General features: G+C 55.8%; 1 protein-coding gene across 2 annotated transcripts; it reads left to right on the top strand.

Annotated features, from left to right (window-relative positions):
- The first annotated feature begins 2,669 nt into the window (after positions 1 to 2,669).
- Positions 2,670 to 19,993, top strand: MMD2 (monocyte to macrophage differentiation associated 2). 2 transcript variants are annotated; one of them, XM_038151664.1, is made up of 7 exons: positions 2,670 to 3,114; positions 14,801 to 14,882; positions 15,526 to 15,686; positions 15,765 to 15,839; positions 16,120 to 16,221; positions 16,520 to 16,589; positions 16,751 to 17,022. In XM_038151664.1, the coding sequence occupies exons 1-7, from the start codon at positions 3,068 to 3,070 to the stop codon at positions 17,018 to 17,020; spliced, it is 807 nt and encodes a 268-aa protein (XP_038007592.1). In that variant the 5' UTR covers positions 2,670 to 3,067; the 3' UTR covers positions 17,021 to 17,022. The 2 variants fall into 2 exon arrangements, with proteins under 2 accessions (XP_038007592.1, XP_038007593.1); XM_038151665.1 differs by lacking the exon at positions 16,751 to 17,022 and adding an exon at positions 17,038 to 19,993 and having other exon boundaries at positions 2,682 to 3,114.
- The last annotated feature ends 954 nt before the right edge of the window (positions 19,994 to 20,947 follow it).

The raw sequence follows: 20,947 nt of genomic DNA, 5'->3' as shown, positions 1-20,947 counted from the left end.
TCGCACCAGCCTGTGAGGCTAAAGAACCTCCAGCTGCTGGCACAGAGACCCCTCCAAATGGCTTAAACCCAAGTGGCCCAGCTCCCTGCTGCCCTGTGCCCACCCTGCCATGTCCACCAGAGCCAGTCCTGTCCCCCACAGTCACCTGTGCCTCTGCTACCCCTGCTGCCAACACATCCACATGTCCTGTAGTTCTTCCTACCCATCCAGAGCTTCTTTTCTTCCCGGGAGACTTCCCCTGCTGATGACAGATTTTAATCTCAAATTGTCTCTTTTTGTACCTGTTGGCTCTGGCAGTTTCATGTGCAGGAAAACCTCCTCCCTGGGGAAACGGGATGGCAGCATGTGCTGCCAGGAGAGCCCAGCCATCCCTGCGAGGTGTGGGTACTCACACTTCACTGCTGGCATCCCCCAGAACCCTTCCTCAGGGGACAGTGCACAGAGGTGTCCCAGATGTGGGAATCCTGCAGGGAATCACAGAATGTCCTGAGATGGATCAGAGCCCAACTCCTGGCCCTGCACAGACACTCCAGCAATCCCACCCCATGCCCGAGAGCATTGTCCAAACCCTTCTGGAGCTCTGGCAGCCTTGGGGCTGGCACCATTCCCTGGAGAGTCTGTTCAGTGCCTGGCCACCCTCTGGGGGAAGAATTTTTTCCTACTATCCAAACAAAACTTGCCCAGACAGCTCCAGATGTTCCCTCGGGTCCTGTCACTGGTCACTAGTGAGAAGAGATCAGAACGAAGGAAGAAAACATCCCTGGGCTTCATGAGCCATTCCTCATCTAAAGGAAAACTCTGCAAACTCCACCCTGTTTTGGTGACATTAATAAAACTCCAACTGTATCCAGGGTACCCCAGAATATTGGAATTTCTCCTGAACACCCTTACAATTACCCAGATCTTTGCAAGGTGGGGAGTGCACCCGGGATGGGAGAGGAAAGAAAAACAAGCTGGGCTTGTGGGCAGAGTACACGAGGAGAGCTGCTGTGCAGGGAGGGGACACATCCCTGTGGGGTACAGGTGGTGTGAGCACGGACATCTCCCCACCCCAGCTTGGAGCAGCCCCTGTGATTCTCTGTCTGCCAGGTTTGGAGGCACTGCTGGGGCTGGAGCCCTTCCCCAGCACGATGCTCGAGGCTTTGGTTGCCATAACAACTGGATTCAGGCTTCAAAAATAGTAACTTATTTTTTCATTCAATTTGCCTTTTGCCCTCTGAGATGGATCTATTTTGGGATGGATGGTTTGCTTCAGGTGTCCCTTGCCAGCATCCTCAGCTGTGGCCTGGGGGCTTTGGGGACGGGGGTTATTTTGGTAAATGTGATTTATCATCCTTTTTTCTTCCTCTCCTCTTCAGGCCCAGAGAACAGGTACAGCAGGGCACAAGAACCATGACATAGGCTCTGCCAGGGCTCATTGTCTGGGGAAGGAATTTGAAAAAAAAAACCCTTCCTGGCTAAGTGGCAGAGCGTGGGAGAGGTTTTCAGAGATGATCTCACTCTGCATCTCAGCTTGGACCTGCCACTCTCAGCCAGGCCTTGGCTGTCCCAGATATCCTCCTGAAAATGGGGTTTATTTGCTGTCCCCACACCTCCTGGATCCTGCCTGGTCCCCACTGGTGTCTTCCATCCACAGTGGGAATCGTGCAGGAAGGCTGAACCTGCTGCTGGACCCTGGGGTGCTTCTGGTGTGCCTGGGGGACACCCCACAATGCAGCTGCACCTGCAGCACCCCCTGAGGGACTGAGCTGCTTTTGGAAGGGCTTGCAGAGGGTGCCAGGATTAATTCATGCCTTGAATGAAGGGATTCCTTCCGTTTGTTCTCTTTGGCTTTTGGAAGAGCTGTGTGTGCTCGATTTCCCATGGAAGTGGCCATTCAAGCACAGCTCTTCTTGTCAGGATGTCCCCAGCTGTCCCACCTTCAGCATTGCCACAGCTCCAGCAAGGAGAGGTGCTGTTGGGGTGACCAAGGCTCTGCTCCTCCAGGTGCTGTCCCTTTCTTGTCCCTCAGCTGCTGGCCTCAGGGTGCCTGCAGTCCCTGTGTCAAGGATGACCCCCATCTGCCCCCAGACAAGCCCCCATCACCTTTTGCATCCCCTTTCTGAGCTGCCCAACCTCAGATGTTCCTCGGGATGTCACCTCCTGTAGGAGCCTACTTGAGTGATGTAGAGGAGGGAGGGGTGAAGGCTTTACCATGGAGATGGGCTGATTTTGGGGTCCGTAATCCTTGCCTTGCTGTCGTGCTGCTTTGCCCCCCTTCTCCCGAGCAGGGAGGGATGGTGGGGTGCTGGAGCTGTGCCCCCTCCCAGGGGCACCACGCAGTGATGGGGCTGAGGCACAGCCACCCACCCCAGCTGGGGCCTCTGGAAAATAATGGGGAAAAAAAATCATTAAAACCAAAGAAATAAAAGCAAAGCCAAACAAACCAGCTCCTTGGGGATGGCGCTGTCCCGGGGTGGGCAGAGATGCCTCGGGGACCCTCGGGGGGACCCATCCGTGGGCAGCGGGGCCGGGGGGAGCAGGTGGGTACCGGGGGAAGCGTCTGACTGCCGGCACTCGGCGCTCTCCCCCTCCCCGATGCTTTAATCACATTTTCAATTCAAATCTGCTGCTATTTGATCCCCCGGGGGTGGCAGCGGGGAGGGTGGGGGATATTTTTAGCTGTGCTTAAAGCTGCCGGGGGGCGGAGGGAGATCGCGCAGGTTGCTGTGGCCGGGAAGAGTTGGAAGGGATTCCCCCCTCACCCCCCTTTCTTTTTTTCTCCTCCTCCTCCTCCTCCTCCTCGCTGCACATCTGAGGGCGGCAGCGGGGCTGGCTCCCCCCTCCCGGAGGTCGCCTTTGTTTTGCCCGTGTCGCTTCTCCCGAGCAGCCGAGGGGGCGGGAGGGGGCCGGGGCCGGGCTGGGCTGGGCTGTGCCGGGCTGGGCTGGGCTGGACCGGCCGCCCCTTCTCCTCGTCGGCCGCCGGAGCTCGGCGTTCCGAGTCGGTGCCGTTCCCCCGGGCGGCACTTTGCCCCCAGCCCGGGGCTGAGCGGCCGCCGCTGCCCGGGACCCCCATGGCACCGCCGCGATGTTCGTGTCCCGGCTCCTGGATTTCCAGAAGACGCGCTACGCCAGGTAAAGCCGGCCGTGCGGCGGTCCCCGACCCCCGGTGCTCGCGGAGCCCCCGGACAGCCCCGACCCCTCCCCGGGCTCGGCTCGGCGGGGATGGAGCCCGAAAGGATCTTCGAAAGCTGCTGAGTGCCTCAAAGCACAGGGCGAGTGCGGGCTGGGCTTTCGGCTACCTGCTCTTCTGCATCCCTAAAGGATTCTCAGCATCCTTGGGAGCCTTTCGCTGGCTCTAACTTCCCCGCGGCTCTCCTGCTGCCGGGGGACAGACCCTAGCTCTGGCTCCGAACCCCCCGTGGAGGAACCGATGGGATCCAGGGTCCCTCTGCACCTCGATGAAACCCCCTCGGGGTGGCTCTCCCAGCCTGGACCCGCAGGCTCAACAGGGTCCCCATGGGATGCACGGGTGGTGGAGCCTTCTCTCCCTCCATGAAATCCCCGGGGAGGTTTTCCGGCAGCAGCCGGCACTTGTTTGGAAAGCTCAGGTGTAGCAGGAAACCTCACGGTGTTACCTGTGCGGGGGGAAACCTGAGGATTGCTGAGCACAGGTCAGAGGGCGCTTGGCCACACGCGCGGCTGTGGGATCAGATGTGGCCTTTAGGAGGGAGCTGGCAGGTGACACGGGGACAACACCTGCCCGGGATGAGTCCGATGGCACCGGGTGCTGCACAGGTGGGGACCGCGGGCTGCTGGGGGTGCTGAGCTCTGCACCGGGGACAGGCTTTGCTCCCAGCTCCCTGGGACTGTGGTGGGGATGTTTTTCTGCCTGTGTAGGGTCCCACGGGCTGGCACAGCTCCTGAGGGCACTGAGCTCTGTGCTGCCACTTCCATACTCCCAGTGGTCCTGTTAGGGGGAGATACCAGAGAAAAACTTATGTGGAAAGAAGTGGCGATGGTGTTTCTTGCCTGCTCCAGGCAGGATGATCCCTGAGAGATATTTGTCTGGGCTGGGTAAGGACAGGAGACCATCCTGCAACCCCCTCCAGCCATCAGCTCCTTTCCTTCCAGGTGTCCTGTGGGGAAAATCCATGCTTCCATCTCCAAAACCTGCCTGAAACGTGGCTGAAAGACCCTTTTGAGGCTGTAGCTGCCTCCTGATAACCTTTGCCTGGAGGAGAGGCGGGAGGCACCCAGCAGATCTGCACAATGTGCCTGGTACAAAACCCTGTGAAAATGGAGAATTCAAGACTTTCACACCCCCACCCTCTCCCACCCTGCAGGCATGCAAAGGACAGAGCTGGGGGAAACGGAGCTGAGCAAAGCTCTGTACCCCCCAGAGCAGGAGGAACCCTACCTTTACCCCCTGGCAGGGGTGCAGAGGCTCTTGGGGAACTGGGCAGCAGATCAGGGGCTGCTCCACTGACATCAGTCTCCCCCAGCAGAACCCATCTGCCAACCCGTTGCTTGATTTATCCTGAATCAGCATGCTCCAGCCTTGTGGTGGTCCTTTCTGGAGACAGCTCGTTCAATGGGATGAGGCATTACGGGGAGCCTTGCAGGGATGGTGCCCACGTGCAGAGCAGGGGCTGTGGGGCACAGGGAGGGGCAGATCCACAGGGAATCCTCCAGCTCTCACTGTGTGCCAGGGCTGGATGGGGAGCAGCAGGAGATGGGTGCTCCCTTGGCTTTCACCCCAAGAAAGTCACCAGCACGTGATGCTAACCCAGGGCTTCCTGTATCACCACAGAGATCCTCTTAGCCCAGTGCTCAAAAATAACAGTGGGATAATCCCCATCCCCCCTCCCTCCGTGCACACCAGCTCTGCTCTCCATGGAAATGCTCTGCTGGGGCATATCCCAAAAGAAACCCTAAAGCTGCTCCTTGCTTTGTGCCAGGGATGCTCTTTCAGGGAGCTCTGAGGTGGGAATTGGGGCGAGCAGAAGCCAGGGGACTCGTGGTGGCACGTGTCCTTCAAGGCAGCAGAAGCATCTCAAATCCTGTGTTCAGTTTTCACTGCAGGAAAGATGGTGGGGTGCTGGAGCAGGTCCAGAGAAGGATAATGGAGCACAAGTCTGATAAGGAGCAACTGAGGGAGCTGTGGGGGGCTCAGCCTGGAAAAAAGGAAGCTTGGGGGGACCTTCCCAGTGATCACAACTCCCTGACAGGAGGGTGCAGCCAGGTGGGGGTCAGGCTCTCCTCCCAGGGAACAAGGGACAGGGTAAGACAAAATGGGCTCAAACTGCACCAGGGGAAGTTTAGATTGTATATTAGGAAAGATTAAAACAGGCTGCCTAGGGAAGTGGCTGAATCACCGTTCCTGGAAGCTGTCAAAAACACATGTGGATGTGGCACCTGGGGAAGTGGTTTAGGGGTGAACATGGCAGCGCTGGGCTAATGGTCAGACTCCATCTTAGAGGTCTTGTCCAGCCTTAACAATTCTATGATTTCATCTTGCAACATCTTTTCAGAGAATGTGGCCTTGCTTATGGTGTTCCTTGAAAAAAAAACAAACCAAAAAATATCAAAGTTTTCCTTGTGGAGGAAAAGCCTGGAACAGGCTTCATTTTTCATGTCATTTTATCTAATTTTGAGCTAGGACCAAGAAAGGAGGAACTTGGCCATTGATACACCCACCAAAAGGAATAAATAAAACACAGTGTGGTGATGAAAGACCTGTTGTGTGAGAACAAAGAGATGAAAAGCTGTGATCAATGTGGGAACGTTCTGTGAACTGCCAGGAGAAAACTCAAGGCTGGAGGGGCACTAAGCTGTCTCCAAATCCCTCCTGGCCTGGCTTTGGAGATGAAGAGTTCGAGCTGGGACAGAGGGGAAGGAAGCAAAGGGAGGGGCTGTCACCGTGGTGAGCAGGGTGCAGGCAGTGCCATTTGAGCACGCTGTGGTTGTAAATGACAAACTCGGTGGTTTCTGCTCTGCTGTAGGCTCTTCCATCACTGACACCGTGGGGAAATGGAGTTTCAAAGCTCAGGTGCTGCAAGGCTTTCCCTGTCACTCACAACCCAGACAAGCAATATCCATCTCCTGCCCCACAGGCCGAGTTTAACTACGACACCAGCAATGCACGAAGTGTGAGCAGATGGGATTCCTCCTGCTTTATCCAGCCACCACAGGGTTATTCCCTCCCGCTCCACTCTTCCTCCCCGCTCACCAAAATGGTGCTGGGTCCCTCCAAGACCAACAGATCAGACCAAGCTGCATCTTTATCACTGGGCTCATTGGTCAGGTTACACTGACCTGGTAACCAAACCCTCCTTGACCCTCACCACCAGCTTTGACCCTCTTTTGGCCCAGTTTTAACTCAAACATGGTCTGGTCCTTCCTACCCACGTAGCTGCCATGGGGCTGAGTATCTCCCTGTGGGTACACTGAATGCTTCCCAGATCTTGGCCATCCAGAGCTGTAATTGGAAGGAAATGTGATTAATCAGGGAGCTGCTGTATCCAGCCAGCTTCAGCATCTCTGGAGCAGCCCTGGAGAGGCCTTTGCCTGGAGCTGCAGGGCACTGAATCACCCTCACAAACTGATAGCAGCTCCTTTGGTTTGTCCATAGTAAAGGCTCTAAATCTTACTGTGTTTGCCTGGCTTGCCCTGTGTGGGGTAACACAAAGAGGGGCAGATGGGAAAATCCACATTAATGTCTCAGCCCAGGAGCAGGGGCCTCTGTAGGTGCATGGTCCAGGCTTGTCCTCACCTCCCTGTGCCCGCAGTGCAGGCATCGCCACCTCCTCACCAGCATGAGGGGATGGAGGTCTGAACTCTACACTTGCTCAAACCCAAATCCTCTGAATTTGGGGAAAGGCAGCTGGGAAGACCTTCCTTGTTTCTCCCTGCACCTGTAATTATTGAGCAAGGAGACATTCATCAGCTATTCCAGCATCTCTGGTCAAGACAGGAAGAGGAGAACCAGCAGGAATAGGAGGAAGAGGAAATGCTGGGATGCTCTACTCCAAACACAAGGAAACCGATGCCAGGCTGACAGCCTGGACAGAGCAACCACATTGGGAAGACCTGTTCTCCACTGCTTTGCCATGAAAACATGAGCAGCCCTTGCCTGCTCCCACACACTCCAAGATGCTTTCCAAGAGCTCTGCTTCCCCCACAGCCCATGTGGGCTGAAGCAGTGAGAAGGGGAATGCTTTCAGTGTTGATACCACAGCCTGAAGCTCCTCGAGAGGCAGGGGCTGCTCACCTTGACAGCACCAGCCCCATCAAGACCTGCCAGTCTGTCCCCAGCTGAGCAGATAGACCCCCCAAAAACAGTGCCAAAAAAGGCACTGCTGCAAGAGATGGGGAGACCCCCAAAATGCCTGGGAAAACCAGGATCAGCTGATATTACCAAGCAATTCCATGCTGGTTGTTTTGTGGGGCCAGCTGACTCAGATCCCTCTTAAAATGGCACCAGTAGGAGTTACCTCATGTAGCTCAGGGTGCACAATGGGAGCCAGGTATTTGGAAGGCAAAAAGCTCTCAGAGCAGCATTTTTGGTGGGATATCCACTCAAACTGCCCTGTTCCATCCTCTGGAAGGGCTGGGGCACCCAGCAGAGCAGGCTCAGGTGGGGACCAGCACACTGAAGATGTGCATGAGTGGGCAAGCCAAGCCCCATCCTTGTGCTTTTGGGGCAAGGACGGCCTCTTGGCTGCCTGGGAAACACATGATCTTTCCCCTCCTTCTGCTGGTGTTGGATATCAGCCTGATGTGATTCTTTGGCACAGTTTGCTGTGTCCAGCTTCACGAGGTAGCAGCCAACAACACCCATGGGAAATTCAAGCCACTGCCCAGCCCGGCAGGTCAGTGACTGTGAGAAATGGGGCTCTGCCAGGGCTGGCCTCCCTCCTCCTCCTCCCTTCCCACACCCCCAGCTCCACAGCCAGACAAAGCCATGCCAACAAGTACAACTCCCAAAGAAAGGAAGGGAAAAAAGCACAACTTATTCCAGCCCTTCACTCCTGAGGGGTGCCTGGCTGCAGCTGCACGAGGAGTTTTGCTGAGTCTCCAGAGATGCTGCTGCCAGGGCTGGATCTGAGAAAGGCAGAGGAGACATGGCCAAACACAAAGATATCAGGTCTCTCCAGGTGTGACAAACTCAACATTTTCATGCAGAGGGAGTCCAGAGCCTGGTGGGCTCTCTGTGATAACACTGAACCTCTCCTGATAACACGATAGCACAGGTGTCATATTCCTGGTGATGAGTCAGAGACCACTGAGCTGAGCCAAGCGGTGCTGACCTTCAGGAGAATTTGGAGTCAACTCTGTGCTCCTGTTTGAGTTTACAGCCCAGGTTTGCTGCTGCTGAGGAAAGGATTTTATGCAGAAAGAGATCATTAGGTCAGGGCAAGGAGTTGGCTCCTCTCTGTGCTGAGCAGCAGCATTAGTCACAGCCCTGCTCTCTGTTGTAAGTAATACTAATGGAAATCTTACTATCTGCATGCTTGGCTGGTGAAATACATGATTTCCCTTCTGTGCTTTCGCTGTCCAGAGGCATTTGCTGAATAATTTACAGATATGATTTGTACTTGAGCAGCGTCTGGGAAACCCAAGTGAGAGCCTGGCTGTGTCTCTCAGGCCATGCTGTGGGGAGATTTTATCAACCTGGGACATGCTCACCTGCCCATGTATTTCACAGTCACAGCCAGGGTTAGAGGCTGGGAAAGCTCCAGCCCTCAAACTATCCAAATCTTGTGCCAGCAGGCACAGGATCCAGTGGTCACACTCACTCCTTGGGCTGCTGCAGTTAAAGAGGCAGAGCCAGCTCACGATTTATCCCACTGACTCCTTGCTCAAGGCAAGGCAGCAAGGAACATGCACAATGACTTTCCAAACAAGAAATTAATGAATAATAGAGGATTTGCAGTTCTGGAAACAGTCCTTCCCACATTCACAAAACACCTGGGACATCAGAGTCATTTTGTGACTAATCAGCTGTTGTTGGATGTCTCATGAGTACCAAATGAAACAAGAAGTCCCAGCTCAGAAAGTAATTTGGGAAACACTCACCAATCCCATCTGTTGTGAATAAACAAACAGCTCTGCTGTGGTTGCAGGGTCATGAATTACCTCGGAAGAGTTAGAGAGACCATCCACATAGAGAGCTGGGGAGAAAAAGAAATATCCCTGCCCACAGGGTGGGAATATGGACAGTTAGCACCCTGGTGGGAATTACTGCTGAGTTTCCACCACCAACCAAGCCCTGCTGGGTGTACATGGGCTCTTGTGGGTGCAGAAATGGTCAATGCCTGCATCCAGCCTGGCTTGGAGCATCCCATGGCTGTCCCTGAGCAAGAAAGGAGTTGTGTATGCCCTTGGTGTGTTCGGGGGAAGAGCAGCATAGTCCCTCCTGCACCCTCTGAGGCAGCAGGGTGTGTCAGGGGGTTGTCTCCTGTGTCCCTTCTCAGGGGACACCTGTGCCTGTGGCTCAGAGCCAGGTACAGCACGGACCTGGCTGAGCACAGGGCCCCTCTGGGAGCACCTCTGAGTCAGCAGCAGCCCTTGCTCATGGTTTCTCAGGGTGTGCAGGTTGTGTAGTGCCAGGGCATGGTCCACAGCCAGCCCAGGGTGTTCAAACACATCAGAGTGTGGGGAATGAGCAAAACTGGGATGGGAGGAATGAGGTGATGGATGATGATTTGATCTGCTGCCCCTTTTGACTTGCTTTTTGGAAGCAAAGTCTGCACCAGGAGAATCTGGGTGGGTTACTCCAGAAATCTGAATTTACCCATGAGAAAGATAGGGAAATGCTGGCTTAGATAAAACCCCTTCCATTTCCTGCTCCCTACCCAGGCTGCCAGCTCCTTGTGCTAGGAAGTGTGACAAAAAGAAACCACTGAGTTGTCCTGCTCCGTCAGCCTCCTGCCCCTCTCCCACGGGATGGGCTGGGTCACAGGAGGGGCCCAAGGCCAGGCCTGCCCCATCTCCCCTGGCCCAGGAGCTGCTTCCAGCTCAGCTTTGCAAAGCAGGAGAGCCATCTGTGCGTGTGGGAGCCTGCAGGCACTGAGGAATGGGCATGGAAGGGGTTCCAGCTCCCAGCAGGTGCCACCCATGCCCGTGTGGGTGGCACTGCAGATGGCAGGGCCGGGCAGCGTCGGCCTTGGTGTTTCTGCTTCCCAGTGGCAAATATTCCCATGTCAATGGGTAGGAAGGAAAAGCAGGATTTCAAGTGCTCCTGGGCTGGATAAAGCAGTAAATCTGGGGGATCTCCTGGGCTCAAGGTGGGCCATGGGGATTTCCTGGTGTCCTGCATCTTTGAGCCCTGTGGTGGTGTGCTGCACACAAACAGCAGCCAGGCTCCACGCCAGCACACGCTGCTCCCCAGGACTCAGTAATTACAAACCACAGAGGAGCTCAAGGGATTGAAGCCTCTTACCAGGGATGCAGCTGGAGCATTACCAGATTCCAGATCAGAGGCAGAGCACTTGCCAAGGCCCAGCTTACGGGGTTGCACCCACAGCAGCTCCCACGTGAGCACGAGCCCCAGGACCAAGCCCTGACATCTGTGCTGGGTGTGCAGCCTCGGGCGTCTCAGAGCAAACCCAGGCCATGCACTGAAGAGTGAGAGGCCAGTCTGCCCTGCAGGGACACATCAGGCATCACACCGCTTGTTCTACCAAGGGGCAGCCCCAGCAGGACTCACCACCGCTGCTGATCCACATCCAGCAAATCCCTCCTCAAGCCTTCCTCTCTGACCACCACCAGGATCTTCCTCTGTTACTTCAAAAGCAGCTGTGACATCCAGTCCCAAGAGGAAGGAGAAATCCTCTTCCTTTGCAGCCAGATCCCAAGAATGGCCAGCAGGGAACAGAGCTTGGAAAAGCCTCAGCTCCTTGGGCAGGAGGGTGAATACACAACAAATCCATCTCCACAGGCTTTATGCCATCTCCTGAGCAAGCCCAGCCCTTTTATAAGCCATTTGCGGGTGAAACCTGTAGAGGTGAGCTGCTCTGGGGAAATTTGTATCACCTGGGATAACCTTGGACTTGCTGACTGCTCCTTTGTCCCCGTGGCACCCAGCCCACAGTGCACAGACACACAGACACATGCACAGCCTGATTTATGGCAGGCCTGGGGAGGACAGGTGTTGGAGCAGCTCTTTTCAAGGGCAGAAGCCCAGCTCATACTTCCCCATCCACATCTTTGTGGTGATTTTACACCCTCCTCACATTATCCACCACTGGCTTGCCTAAAGGATGCAATAAAATTATTATCCTCACTTGGAGAGAGGGGAAAGGGGAGTGAGAGGGACATGAAGAGTTGTGGCAGAGGCCAACGAGGGAGTTGTGTCAAAGGCAGGGCTGAATCCCATCTGTCCCAAATTGCATCCTGGCTTGGGTCTCTTTTGGGGCTGTTCCCCTCATGTGTGCAGGGCACAGCTCTCCTGCTTGTGTGAGTGTGTGGTGACCATGGGGTGACTGATTCAGGTTCTCTTGGTGCCCTCAGGAGAGCTCAGAGTCCCACATGAGCCCTCCTGAGGAATAATTTAACTATATCCCCTTCTTCCCTTCTTCCTGCCCTGGCAAAGCAAGAGCCAGGCAGATCTGTACGATTTTGCAGGCTGGAATTTTGTTGGTGGATAAAAGTCTTTTAAAAACTCAGTAAAAACCCCTAAAGCCATATTAAAAAAAAAAACAACCCAACCCAAGAGTGGGAGAAAGAGCAGGAGAAAGGAGCAGGCCTGGGAAGCCAGCTCTGCACTTTGCCCAGGGACAAGGGGCTCATTGTTTCCCTGGCCAGAGCCTGCTGTACTGGCCCTTTTCAGGCTCCCTCCCTGGGAAAGGGGCCAGGGGAAAGCAGGCACAAGCAGGGCAGGCAAAAACCCTGGGACTGCTGTGAATAACCCCTGGTCAGACCCTCAGCAGCCCCCCCCCTCCTACATAGAGCCAGTTGTAGGAGTGTGCCAGGAGCAGCACCGGGAGGAGAAGGTGCCCGGGAACCCTTCAGCTCCCTGCTTCCCACACGCCACCCCTGGGAATGAACATGCTCCTGCTCTGTCTTTGAACTTCTCTGTCTCTTGGACTTTGCCTTCCTGAAGCACCTGCTGAGCTGCACTGGAGCACCCAGTGGGGTGTGAACACCTGCTGGTGGCTTCCTGCACCCAAGAATCATAAATGCTGTTTCCAAGTGGATCCATCTGTCTGTCCAGGCTGGAGCTGTGCTTTGAGGCTGGTTCTGCACACTGGCATGGCAACTGTCTGCAGGCTGGGAATGCTGCAGGGCTCCCTGTGCCCTGCCCTGCATCCATGCCAGTGTGCACAGCGATGACACGAGCTGGTCCATAAAATCCCAGGGGAGTAGGGGAGGAAATGACCTCTGCACCCCTGGGAAATAAGGTGTAGCCAGGGAGTTATCCTGCCTCGCCAGGAGATGTGCCAACACCAGCTGCTCCCATTTTTACAGAGGGAGGTGACCATGGGGTGACTGATTCAGGTTCTCTTGGTGCCCTCAGGACAGCTCAGAGTCCCAAATGAGCCCCCCTGAGGAAAAATGTACCTATATCCCTTTCTTCCCTTCTTCTCACCCTGGCAAAGCAAGACCGCAGAGGACCACGGAAATGTGCCAAATTAGCCCCAAAACAATGCAGATCCCAAAAGTGGGGCTCAGGCTGACCCACCAGGTCCCACATCCGTGATGCTCCATTTCCCACCATCCACAGGATGATGCTTACTAGAGAGCAGGGCAGGAAAATAAGAGCAATCTCTCCCCAGGTCCAAAAAAAAAGGTTCCTCCTCAAGGCTATTGTCCCTCTGGGAAAAGCAGGAGTTTGTGGTGCCCCACACCAGCAGGGCTCTGGGTTTCAGGAACACAAATGCTCTCCAGCCTTGTTACACGGACATGGCTTGGGTGGTCCTTCCCAGCTTCTCTACCCCTGTGCCAGAGCTAGGGAGGATATTTGCACCCCAGGAAAACCTTCCCAAAGGGTCTGGGAGCCCCCCAGCCCTGGGGAGGGGGCTGTGGAATTGGTTCTGTGTTGGTGCTCTGAACAGCACCAGCCAGAGCAGAGGGAGATGGAGCAGGCTTTGTTAAAATCAATAAATTCAAGGAAAAGGCCTTGAACGTGTTTCCTCAGCAACTGTGACGTCATGTGGACGTCTGGCCTCCCCTCTTCCCCCTCCTTCTCATTATTAAAAGGGAAAATAAAGGGAAGCAGACAGGGAAGGGGAGCTGGGGACAGTCTCCTGGCAACGCTGGGGACAGTAACGTCCTCCTGCCAGGGGGACATGGCTCCAGCACAGGCAGCCCTGCCAGGCCTTGTGGCTGGAGTGGCGGGATGGGGAGGGCATCCCTGGTCTCCCTAGGGTGGAGGTGACAGTGCTCTGGGCACAGCCATGTCCCCAGGGATGCCCAGCTTCTTCCCAGCCCTGCTGAGCCCCCATTTACCCTGGTGAGTCCTGGGGAGCAGAGCAGTGGCAGCTTGGCCCCTCCATCCCTCCTCTTAATTCCAGACATTTTTTGGTGGTGAGGACCATGAATCTCTTCCCACAGTGCCAGGGTCTGGCAGGAGGCATGGCAGGGCAGGGGCTGGGGACAGGGCCCCTCTGTGGGTTGTCACTGTCACCTGCTGGGGTGCCCCTCACCCCGCTGGGGTTGCACAGTTCCCCCCATACCAAATCCTTGTCGTTTGAGCTATTTAATCCATCCTGGCTCAGTTTTAACAGGCAGTGGCTCAGGCCACAGGAGATGGGAGAGGAGTCCACACAGGCATGGGTGGCTTGGGGACAGGGAGAGGGGAATTCTTCTGCCTTTCCAAGCATCCCAGCTTGGGGCATCACCCTGTGCCCAGCAGCAAGGTCTTGCCAGCCCCTGAGCCCCTTTGCTGGGCGCAACTCAGCTGTGAAAGGCTGCAGATGGTGCTGGAGCTGGGGGCAAACGGGGTCACAGAGCAATTAGCCCAGGTCCTGCCCAGCAGCCCCGCTCGGCTCGGCTGCCCTGGCCTGAGCCACAGCAGGAAAAGTCCTAAAAACCTGATTCTCAGGAGCAGGGAAGGAACCCTGGCCATTTCCCTGTTTCTCATTCCCTTTGCTAAGCCTCCACTGCTGTCTCCTGCCAGAAGAGGGTGGTGGACGAGGCTTGGCTCGGAGCTCCTATCCCGGATGCACATTTAATTTGTTGTTACCCAGAAATGCAGTGACACTGATTTTTATCACTGTCTGTTGGTCCAGCAGTGAAATCAATACATTCCTGTGAACACCAAGAGCAAGCTGGTGCCTCCTAAGACTAAGAGAAACAGAAATAAAGATGCAGGTTTCCAAGGAAGGGCAGAAGGCTTTCTCCCACAGCCATCTGTGTTGGGATGTGCAACCCTGGGGGTAGGGGGTAGATGCAGGTGGTACCCAGAAACCAAAGGCATTGCAGGGATAGCCTTTTTGGAGCTGGCCATGCTGCTGTGACATGAAGGTGTCACCCCTGGATGGGTTGGGGTCCCACAGGTCTGCCCACTACCCTGTGTTCCCTCTATGGGGCTCTTCCCACCTCTGCCCACAGCAACTGGCAGAGCTGGCTCCTGCCTTCTGCTCTCCAAGCAACAGCAGCTCCCAGGAGCTGCTTCAGCCTCAGCCATGGCTCAGCAAGATCTGGGGACCTGGGGACAGCCAGATGGACAGTGGTGCTCTGGTGTCCCTTCTGCAGGGCAGCTGGAGCAAAGCTGAGCCATGGTAGGGCTGCAGGCCCTGTGCAGACCCCTCCTGAAGGGTTTTGCTCCATCCCTGTCCCCTGAGTGTGTTTCTCTCCCCGCTTCTCTCTGCAGGTTCATGAATCACCGTGTCCCATCCAACTGCAGGTACCAGCCCACGGAATATGAGCATGCAGCCAACTGTGCCACCCACGCTGTGAGTCCCTGTCCCAGTCCCTGGGTGAGGGAGACAGTGCTCATCTCTCTGGGGATCCACTGAGGAACCTCAAGGGACACCCAAAAACATCTTTGCTCAGCCCTGGAGCAGTACCTGAGAGTCTGAGGCAGATGTGCCCTGCGTACTCCTGGGGATTGGGATGTTCTCCCTCCTCCTGCCCTGGGAAGTTGATTTGCATCTCCCTTGCTCTCCCCCACTGTGGCCCCATGTCCCTGGGGAAGCTGTCTGTGGGCTTGGTGGGGCAGGAATATTTTCAAAGCTCCCTGAAAATGGATTGTTTCATAGCAAGAGCTATGACAGGTGCCCATGGGGCTGCCTGTGTAGCAGTGGGAGGGACCTCTCCCCCTATCAAGGTTTCTTTTGGGACTTGACAGTTCCCACTCTGAGTCCTGGGAGATGACTCAGAGACAGTCATCCTCCTTGTGCCTTCCTCGTCCTCCTCCCTACCTTCTGGAAAAACTATTTTGGAGCTGCACCATGCAGGGAGGGACCGTGCCTGCCCCTTAGGGGTGGCAGCTTTGACCAGAAGCTAAAGAAACATCTAAAAGGAGAAGTGGAGGCTCTGTTGTAGCTGCTCAATGGAAATGCAGAGAGTCAACAGCAGGTTTGCTTCCCCTTCCAGTTCTGGATCCTGCCCAGCATCCTCGGCAGCTCCATCCTCTACATCCTCTCTGATGACCAGTGGGAAACCATCTCAGCCTGGATCTATGGCTTTGGCTTGTCCAGCCTCTTCATTGTCTCCACCATCTTCCACACCATCTCCTGGAAGAAGAGGCATCTCAGGTATCATTCCTGATTGCTTGGGAAGGGGGAGACGGTCCAGATGCCCCCAGTGCTGTGACCCATCTGTCTGTCCTGCAGGACTGTGGAGCACTGCCTACACATGTTTGACAGGATGGTGATCTACTTCTTCATCGCCGCGTCCTATGCTCCCTGGTGAGTTGCTGGTGGCTGGGGGTCTTCACCTGGCCCCACTGAAGGGGAAAATACCATCCTGGTTCCAACGAAGAGAGTTTCCCTCTCTGGCTTTGCTTCTTCTTGAGGCTGTACCTCACCCCTTTCCACAAAACCTTCACATCCCATGGATTCCAACCTCTTGAAGTTACAAGCTGAGAAGACCCTGTGGTGGGACAGCCACGGGGGTGAGGGGCTGAGCCCATGAGCCCAGTCCAGGGTGCTGCCCTTGACCCACCTCACCACAGCCCTGGTCTTGCAGGTTGAACCTGAGGGAGTTGGGTCCCTGGGCGTCCCACATGCGCTGGATCATCTGGATCATGGCATCCATCGGGACCGTCTACGTTTTCTTCTTCCATGAGCGGTGAGTGCCTGCCCGGCCCCGAGCCGAGGGGTGTGCGGGACCCGGAGCACGGAGCAGGGACTGCTGCCATGAGTTGCTTCCTCCACGTGGTGGCACCAAATAAAAAGCCAAAGGCTCCAAATGTCACCCCCCCCCGGAGTCCCAAGTGCCAGGTCCTCAGCCAGTCCGCACAGGAGGACATGGGACCTGCTGTCATGGCACTGCCACCCCTGTCCCTGTAGTTCTGCTGTGGAAATATCAAGCATAAAACTCAACCTCCAGGTATCCCTGCTCCAAGCTGCCTCTCTGTCTGTTGCAGGTACAAGCTGGTGGAGCTGGTGTGCTACGTTATCATGGGCTTCTTCCCCGCCTTGGTCATCCTCTCCATGGTAAGCCCCTGCTGGGAAGCACTTGGGCTCAGCCTGAGGGACAAATCCCAGGAGGGATTTGAAACTAGGAACAATTTGTCTCCTGTGGGTTGGTGCAGTCTCCAGGCTGTGTGAGGGATAAAGCCATGCCTGATATGATGTGGCTCACCTTGGTTTTGCAGGTGCTTTGGGTGCCTGGCAGGCACCGCGTGCATCTCTCCCAGATCTCCTTCCTGGGTTGTTTGGAAATTGTAGGATCACAGAATCGTAGAATGGTCTGGTTTGGAAGGGACCTTAAAGATCATCTAGTTCCATTTCTCCTGGGGCTGCTGGGTCCCTGCTGCCTTGCTGGAGAGGAGGGTGCAGCAGAAGGCAGAGAAGTCCAGAGCTGCAGCTGGACACCACTTCTGGGGGGTGGTGGGGAGAGGGCAGACACCCCTTGGCCTCACTGAGCCCTGCCTGCTCCCAGCCCAACAGGGACGGCCTCCTGGAGCTGGTGGCTGGTGGCTTCTTCTACTGCCTGGGCATGGTGTTCTTCAAAAGCGACGGGCGCATCCCCTTCGCCCACGCCATCTGGCACCTCTTCGTGGCCATCGGAGCTGGCATCCACTACTATGCCATCTGGAGGTACCTGTACCGGCCCGGGGCGCTGGACACCAGCACCTCCCGCTAGAAGCCTTACAGACATTGTTTGTGCCACCTGGCACGTGGGGACACGGAGGGCAGCGGGGACACAGCCTGCACTGTGGGCTCGCCCCAAACCACCCCTTCACCCCGTGGACAGCAGCTGTTGGTGCCCTTCCCGCACAGACAGGAGAGCCTGGAGGTTGATTTCAAATATTTTTTCTTTTTTAACCTCGGGAACTGTTTGGTTTTTTTAGGCAAAGCTTTCAGAACACAGTGACTGACTGGGCTGTGGGTGATAGGAGTGACCACTCTCTGGGAGCTTCGCTCCCTCACCTGGTCTTGAGCATCCCACGGGACTGGGAACCTTGGCCCCACATGCCCCTGGCTATGACACCCTGGGTTTGGCTACTGGAGCCCTTAGAGTGTGCCACCGAGGGGACTAGAGGAGTCAGGATGAGGGGAGAGACCCAGTGGTGGAGGGGGATGTGGTGACACCCCTGCACCACCTGGACTGGCTCCTGAATCTTCCTGAGTCCTGTCAGCATTAACAGCTCCATCCCAAGCCCTTGAGGGGATGGTCCATCCTCAACAAGCCTTACAAGAGATTGAAACTTGAATCTCTTCCGGGGCATCCCAGTCCCTGAGCACTGGGAAACCCTTTCTCTAAGCCAATATGAAGTGCACAACTCGGTACATCCTTGGGATCCCCTATGGACATTTTCTCCCTGGAGCACTTGGTTTTCCTCTCCAGCCTGGTGCCAGTGGCAGCCTGAAGCACAGCCCTGCTCCCAGGCCCTGCTGCACGTGTGCCTTCAGCAGGGAGCTGAGCTGGGATCCAGCTCCTGGCATCTCCCTGACTGGGGTCAGCCCATTCAGGGGATTCCCTTTCTCCTCGAGAGAGGGAAGAGAACCTCCTTGGACTGGGATCACGGGGCTACCTGCCTTCTCTGCTCCCGTTTTGCTGATGAACCTATTGCTCATCAGATTTAATTCCACTTTTGGGTGGATTTCTGGCATTCCCAGGATTGCTGCAGGGCAGGAATGCATCCACACGAAGCCTGGGTGTGAGCTGTGATGGAGACATCCCCGTGCTGCTCAGTTTTTAGATGCCTAACCATGGCCACACAGTGCTACCACAGGCCAATGAGACAGGGAACATCCATCCAGCTGCTGGGAGCAGCAGAATGGCAAAACCACACCTGATCCTGCCCCCCAAACACCCTGGCAGAGCTGCTGGAGCCAGGAGGGTGCAGCGTGTGCTGGGCTGTGCCTGCACCTTCCCCATCAGCCCCAAAAGAGTCAATTGCTCATCACCTCTTTTTGGCCTTTGATTAATCACAGCTGCAGCCTCTGGCACGATGTGGCAAGTGAAGGAGATTTACGGCCACCATGCCACATCTCCTGTTTCTCCAGCAGCATTCCAGGGAGCTGAGCAGAGCTTAGGGCCCCCCCAGCCTGTGGCACCCCAGGACTGGCTCTCCAGGGCTGTGCCATTGTGCAGCAAACTACCAAAGAGGAAGCATCTGGATACTCACCCCCTCCTAATGTGGTGCCTGTGGCTGTCAGGCTGGCAAAAATACCTGCTGGGTTTTCACTTCCACAGGCAGAAGGTTCCTGAAAAGGCTCTGGGAGCTGTACCTGGCACCCCAGCCTGGCTTGGGGCTGCTGGGGGTCTGTGCCCAGGGCACCCCAAAGCAGCCTTTGGGCTGGCACTGCCCTTGGGGTGATGGGTGGTCTTAGGGACGGGGGTGAATGAGCTGGTGTGAGCCCAGACTCTGCTGCTGCCCTGGCCCTGTCACCTGCTGCAGGTGGAGAGGTGGAGAAGGACGAGCTGTGAGTAACCAGCAGTTGATGGAGCATATCCAGGGTTGGAATAGCAGGATACAGAGGTCCCAGAATGGAAAAGGCCACATTTTCTGTCTGGCAAGTCATTACCCTTCTCTGTGCCTCAGTTTCCCCATCTATAAAATGGGGGCAAAGACCCTGACCTACCTCACAGGGCTTCTGTGAGGACCCTGGGAAGCACTTGGAGGGCAGCCAGAGCTTCACCAACACCCGCTTCAATTTTCACTGGGTCTGGGGGAGCAGGTTCCCAGAGCCACCCTGGGGCACGGTGACAACTTCAGCTCTCCTCCCCCTCTGTCCCCAAATGCCACAGGGAACCACCCTGGGGTCAGACAAGGCAAACAGCACTCCCAGCCACAGGAAAATGTCCCCTGGCAGGGCTGAGGATGCCCAGGGACCACCACCATGCTTCACCCATAGGCTTCATCCCAAGGGATTTAGCTCAGAAACTGTTTTGCCATTTGTGGTCTTTTGGCCCTAAATCTGTCCCAAGGGCTCCTGAGGCACAGGGAGGTGCCAGAAGGACCTTTCTGAGGCTGCTTCATCTCAGTCCTCCTGCTGAAAATGCAGGGCAGGACACCCAGGCAGGAATGGATGGCCACCCTGCCTTCAGCCTGGATTTGCAGAGTGGGCTTCTCTGTCAGTGAGAGGCTCCCCCTCTCCTCTTGCTCCTAAATCCTCCCCTTGCAAAGCACGGGGGACACAGAGCAAGTTATTGGATTGTCCTCCTATTTTATACTAATTTTAAATGACCTGTAACATTCAGGATGTTTGTGGAGGAGGGCTCGAGGGATCTTTTTAGCGTCTCATGTTTTTCACCATCCATCCTTGTTCAATCAGTATTTTATATTTAACACAGTATTGGGTCAAATACAAACAAATGTAAGGAAGATAACGCTAGTGGATGTTGTTTCCTGTGGAGTAGGATCGAAATAAAAACTCAAGATACCTCACTCTTGCCTGCTTGTTAAATCAAAGTTAGTTCCCCTGCAGCATCTGGAAATAAACTCATTTTCTATCTGACTCATCCCACGTGGTTTTGCTCCCTGGTGAGGAGAGGAGCCACTCAACCAACTGCAGGGGGCTGGGATGCTGAGCACTGACTCACCTTGGTGCAGGGATGGCACTGCCAGCTGCTCAACAAACAAATAAACAAACAAACAAACAAATCAGTGAGTTTGCTGACAGCGCCCCTGTGCCCAGAGGTGCTGGCTGAAGACTCATCAGCATCTCACAGAGCCCTCCACGCCTGCTCCAGCCCTGCCATTTCCCCTCCTGCGTGGCTGAGTCAGAGGTTGAGGTGTGGAGGGAGCCCCAGGGCTGGCACTGCAGGGGGATGAAGGATGACAGAGCCGAGGAGGAGGAGAAAATCTGTGGCAGACTGGCCAGGGGGTAAGCACAGCTCCCTGCTGACCCCACAGGGGAAACCCACCACCCCACCAGCCTCTCGTGTGGGCACTGGCTCCTCTTGGAGGGTGAGAATCTGCCCCCTTGCTGGAGCTGCCTGGCCGGGGCTCTGCACATCCGCTGTCTGCCCTCTCTGCCATAATTACACAGGCTGCACTGCCCCCGGGCTGCCGTGCTCAGCGGCTTTCCCAGAAATCCAGGGAGGGGTTCCCTGCTTCCAGGGGCAGCTGAACTCACCCCAAAACCTGACCCACAACTTCCACCTCGCCCATCATTCCTTTGCTGCTGGCAATGGGGCTGGACTGGGAGGCCTCCTGGCTTTGCTTTGCTTTGGTGCTGTCGTTCCCAGAGGGTGTCTGGGTGGCAGAATTGCTTTCCCAGCCAGAGCATCCCTGGACAGGGAAACACCCTTCACCAAAAGGAGACATTTTCACCGAGGGAAGCAGTGACCTTCTCAACTTGAACAACTGCCCAGTGCAGTAATGATCCACCCCTTACTC

This window comes from Motacilla alba, chromosome 14 (genome assembly GCF_015832195.1).
Source record: "Motacilla alba alba isolate MOTALB_02 chromosome 14, Motacilla_alba_V1.0_pri, whole genome shotgun sequence".
Classification (NCBI taxonomy): Eukaryota; Metazoa; Chordata; class Aves; order Passeriformes; family Motacillidae; genus Motacilla; species Motacilla alba.
This window is presented reverse-complemented; position numbering and strand designations above follow the sequence as displayed.

Excerpts from the sequence above, each read along its gene's own strand:
- MMD2 (XM_038151664.1), top strand. The coding sequence starts at position 3,068 with ATGTTCGTGTCCCGGCTCCTGGATTTCCAGAAGACGCGCTACGCCAG. Across the intron at positions 14,883-15,525 it reads CCAACTGTGCCACCCACGCT|TTCTGGATCCTGCCCAGCAT; the intron begins GTGAGTCCCTGT and ends TTCCCCTTCCAG. Across the intron at positions 15,687-15,764 it reads TGGAAGAAGAGGCATCTCAG|GACTGTGGAGCACTGCCTAC; the intron begins GTATCATTCCTG and ends TCTGTCCTGCAG.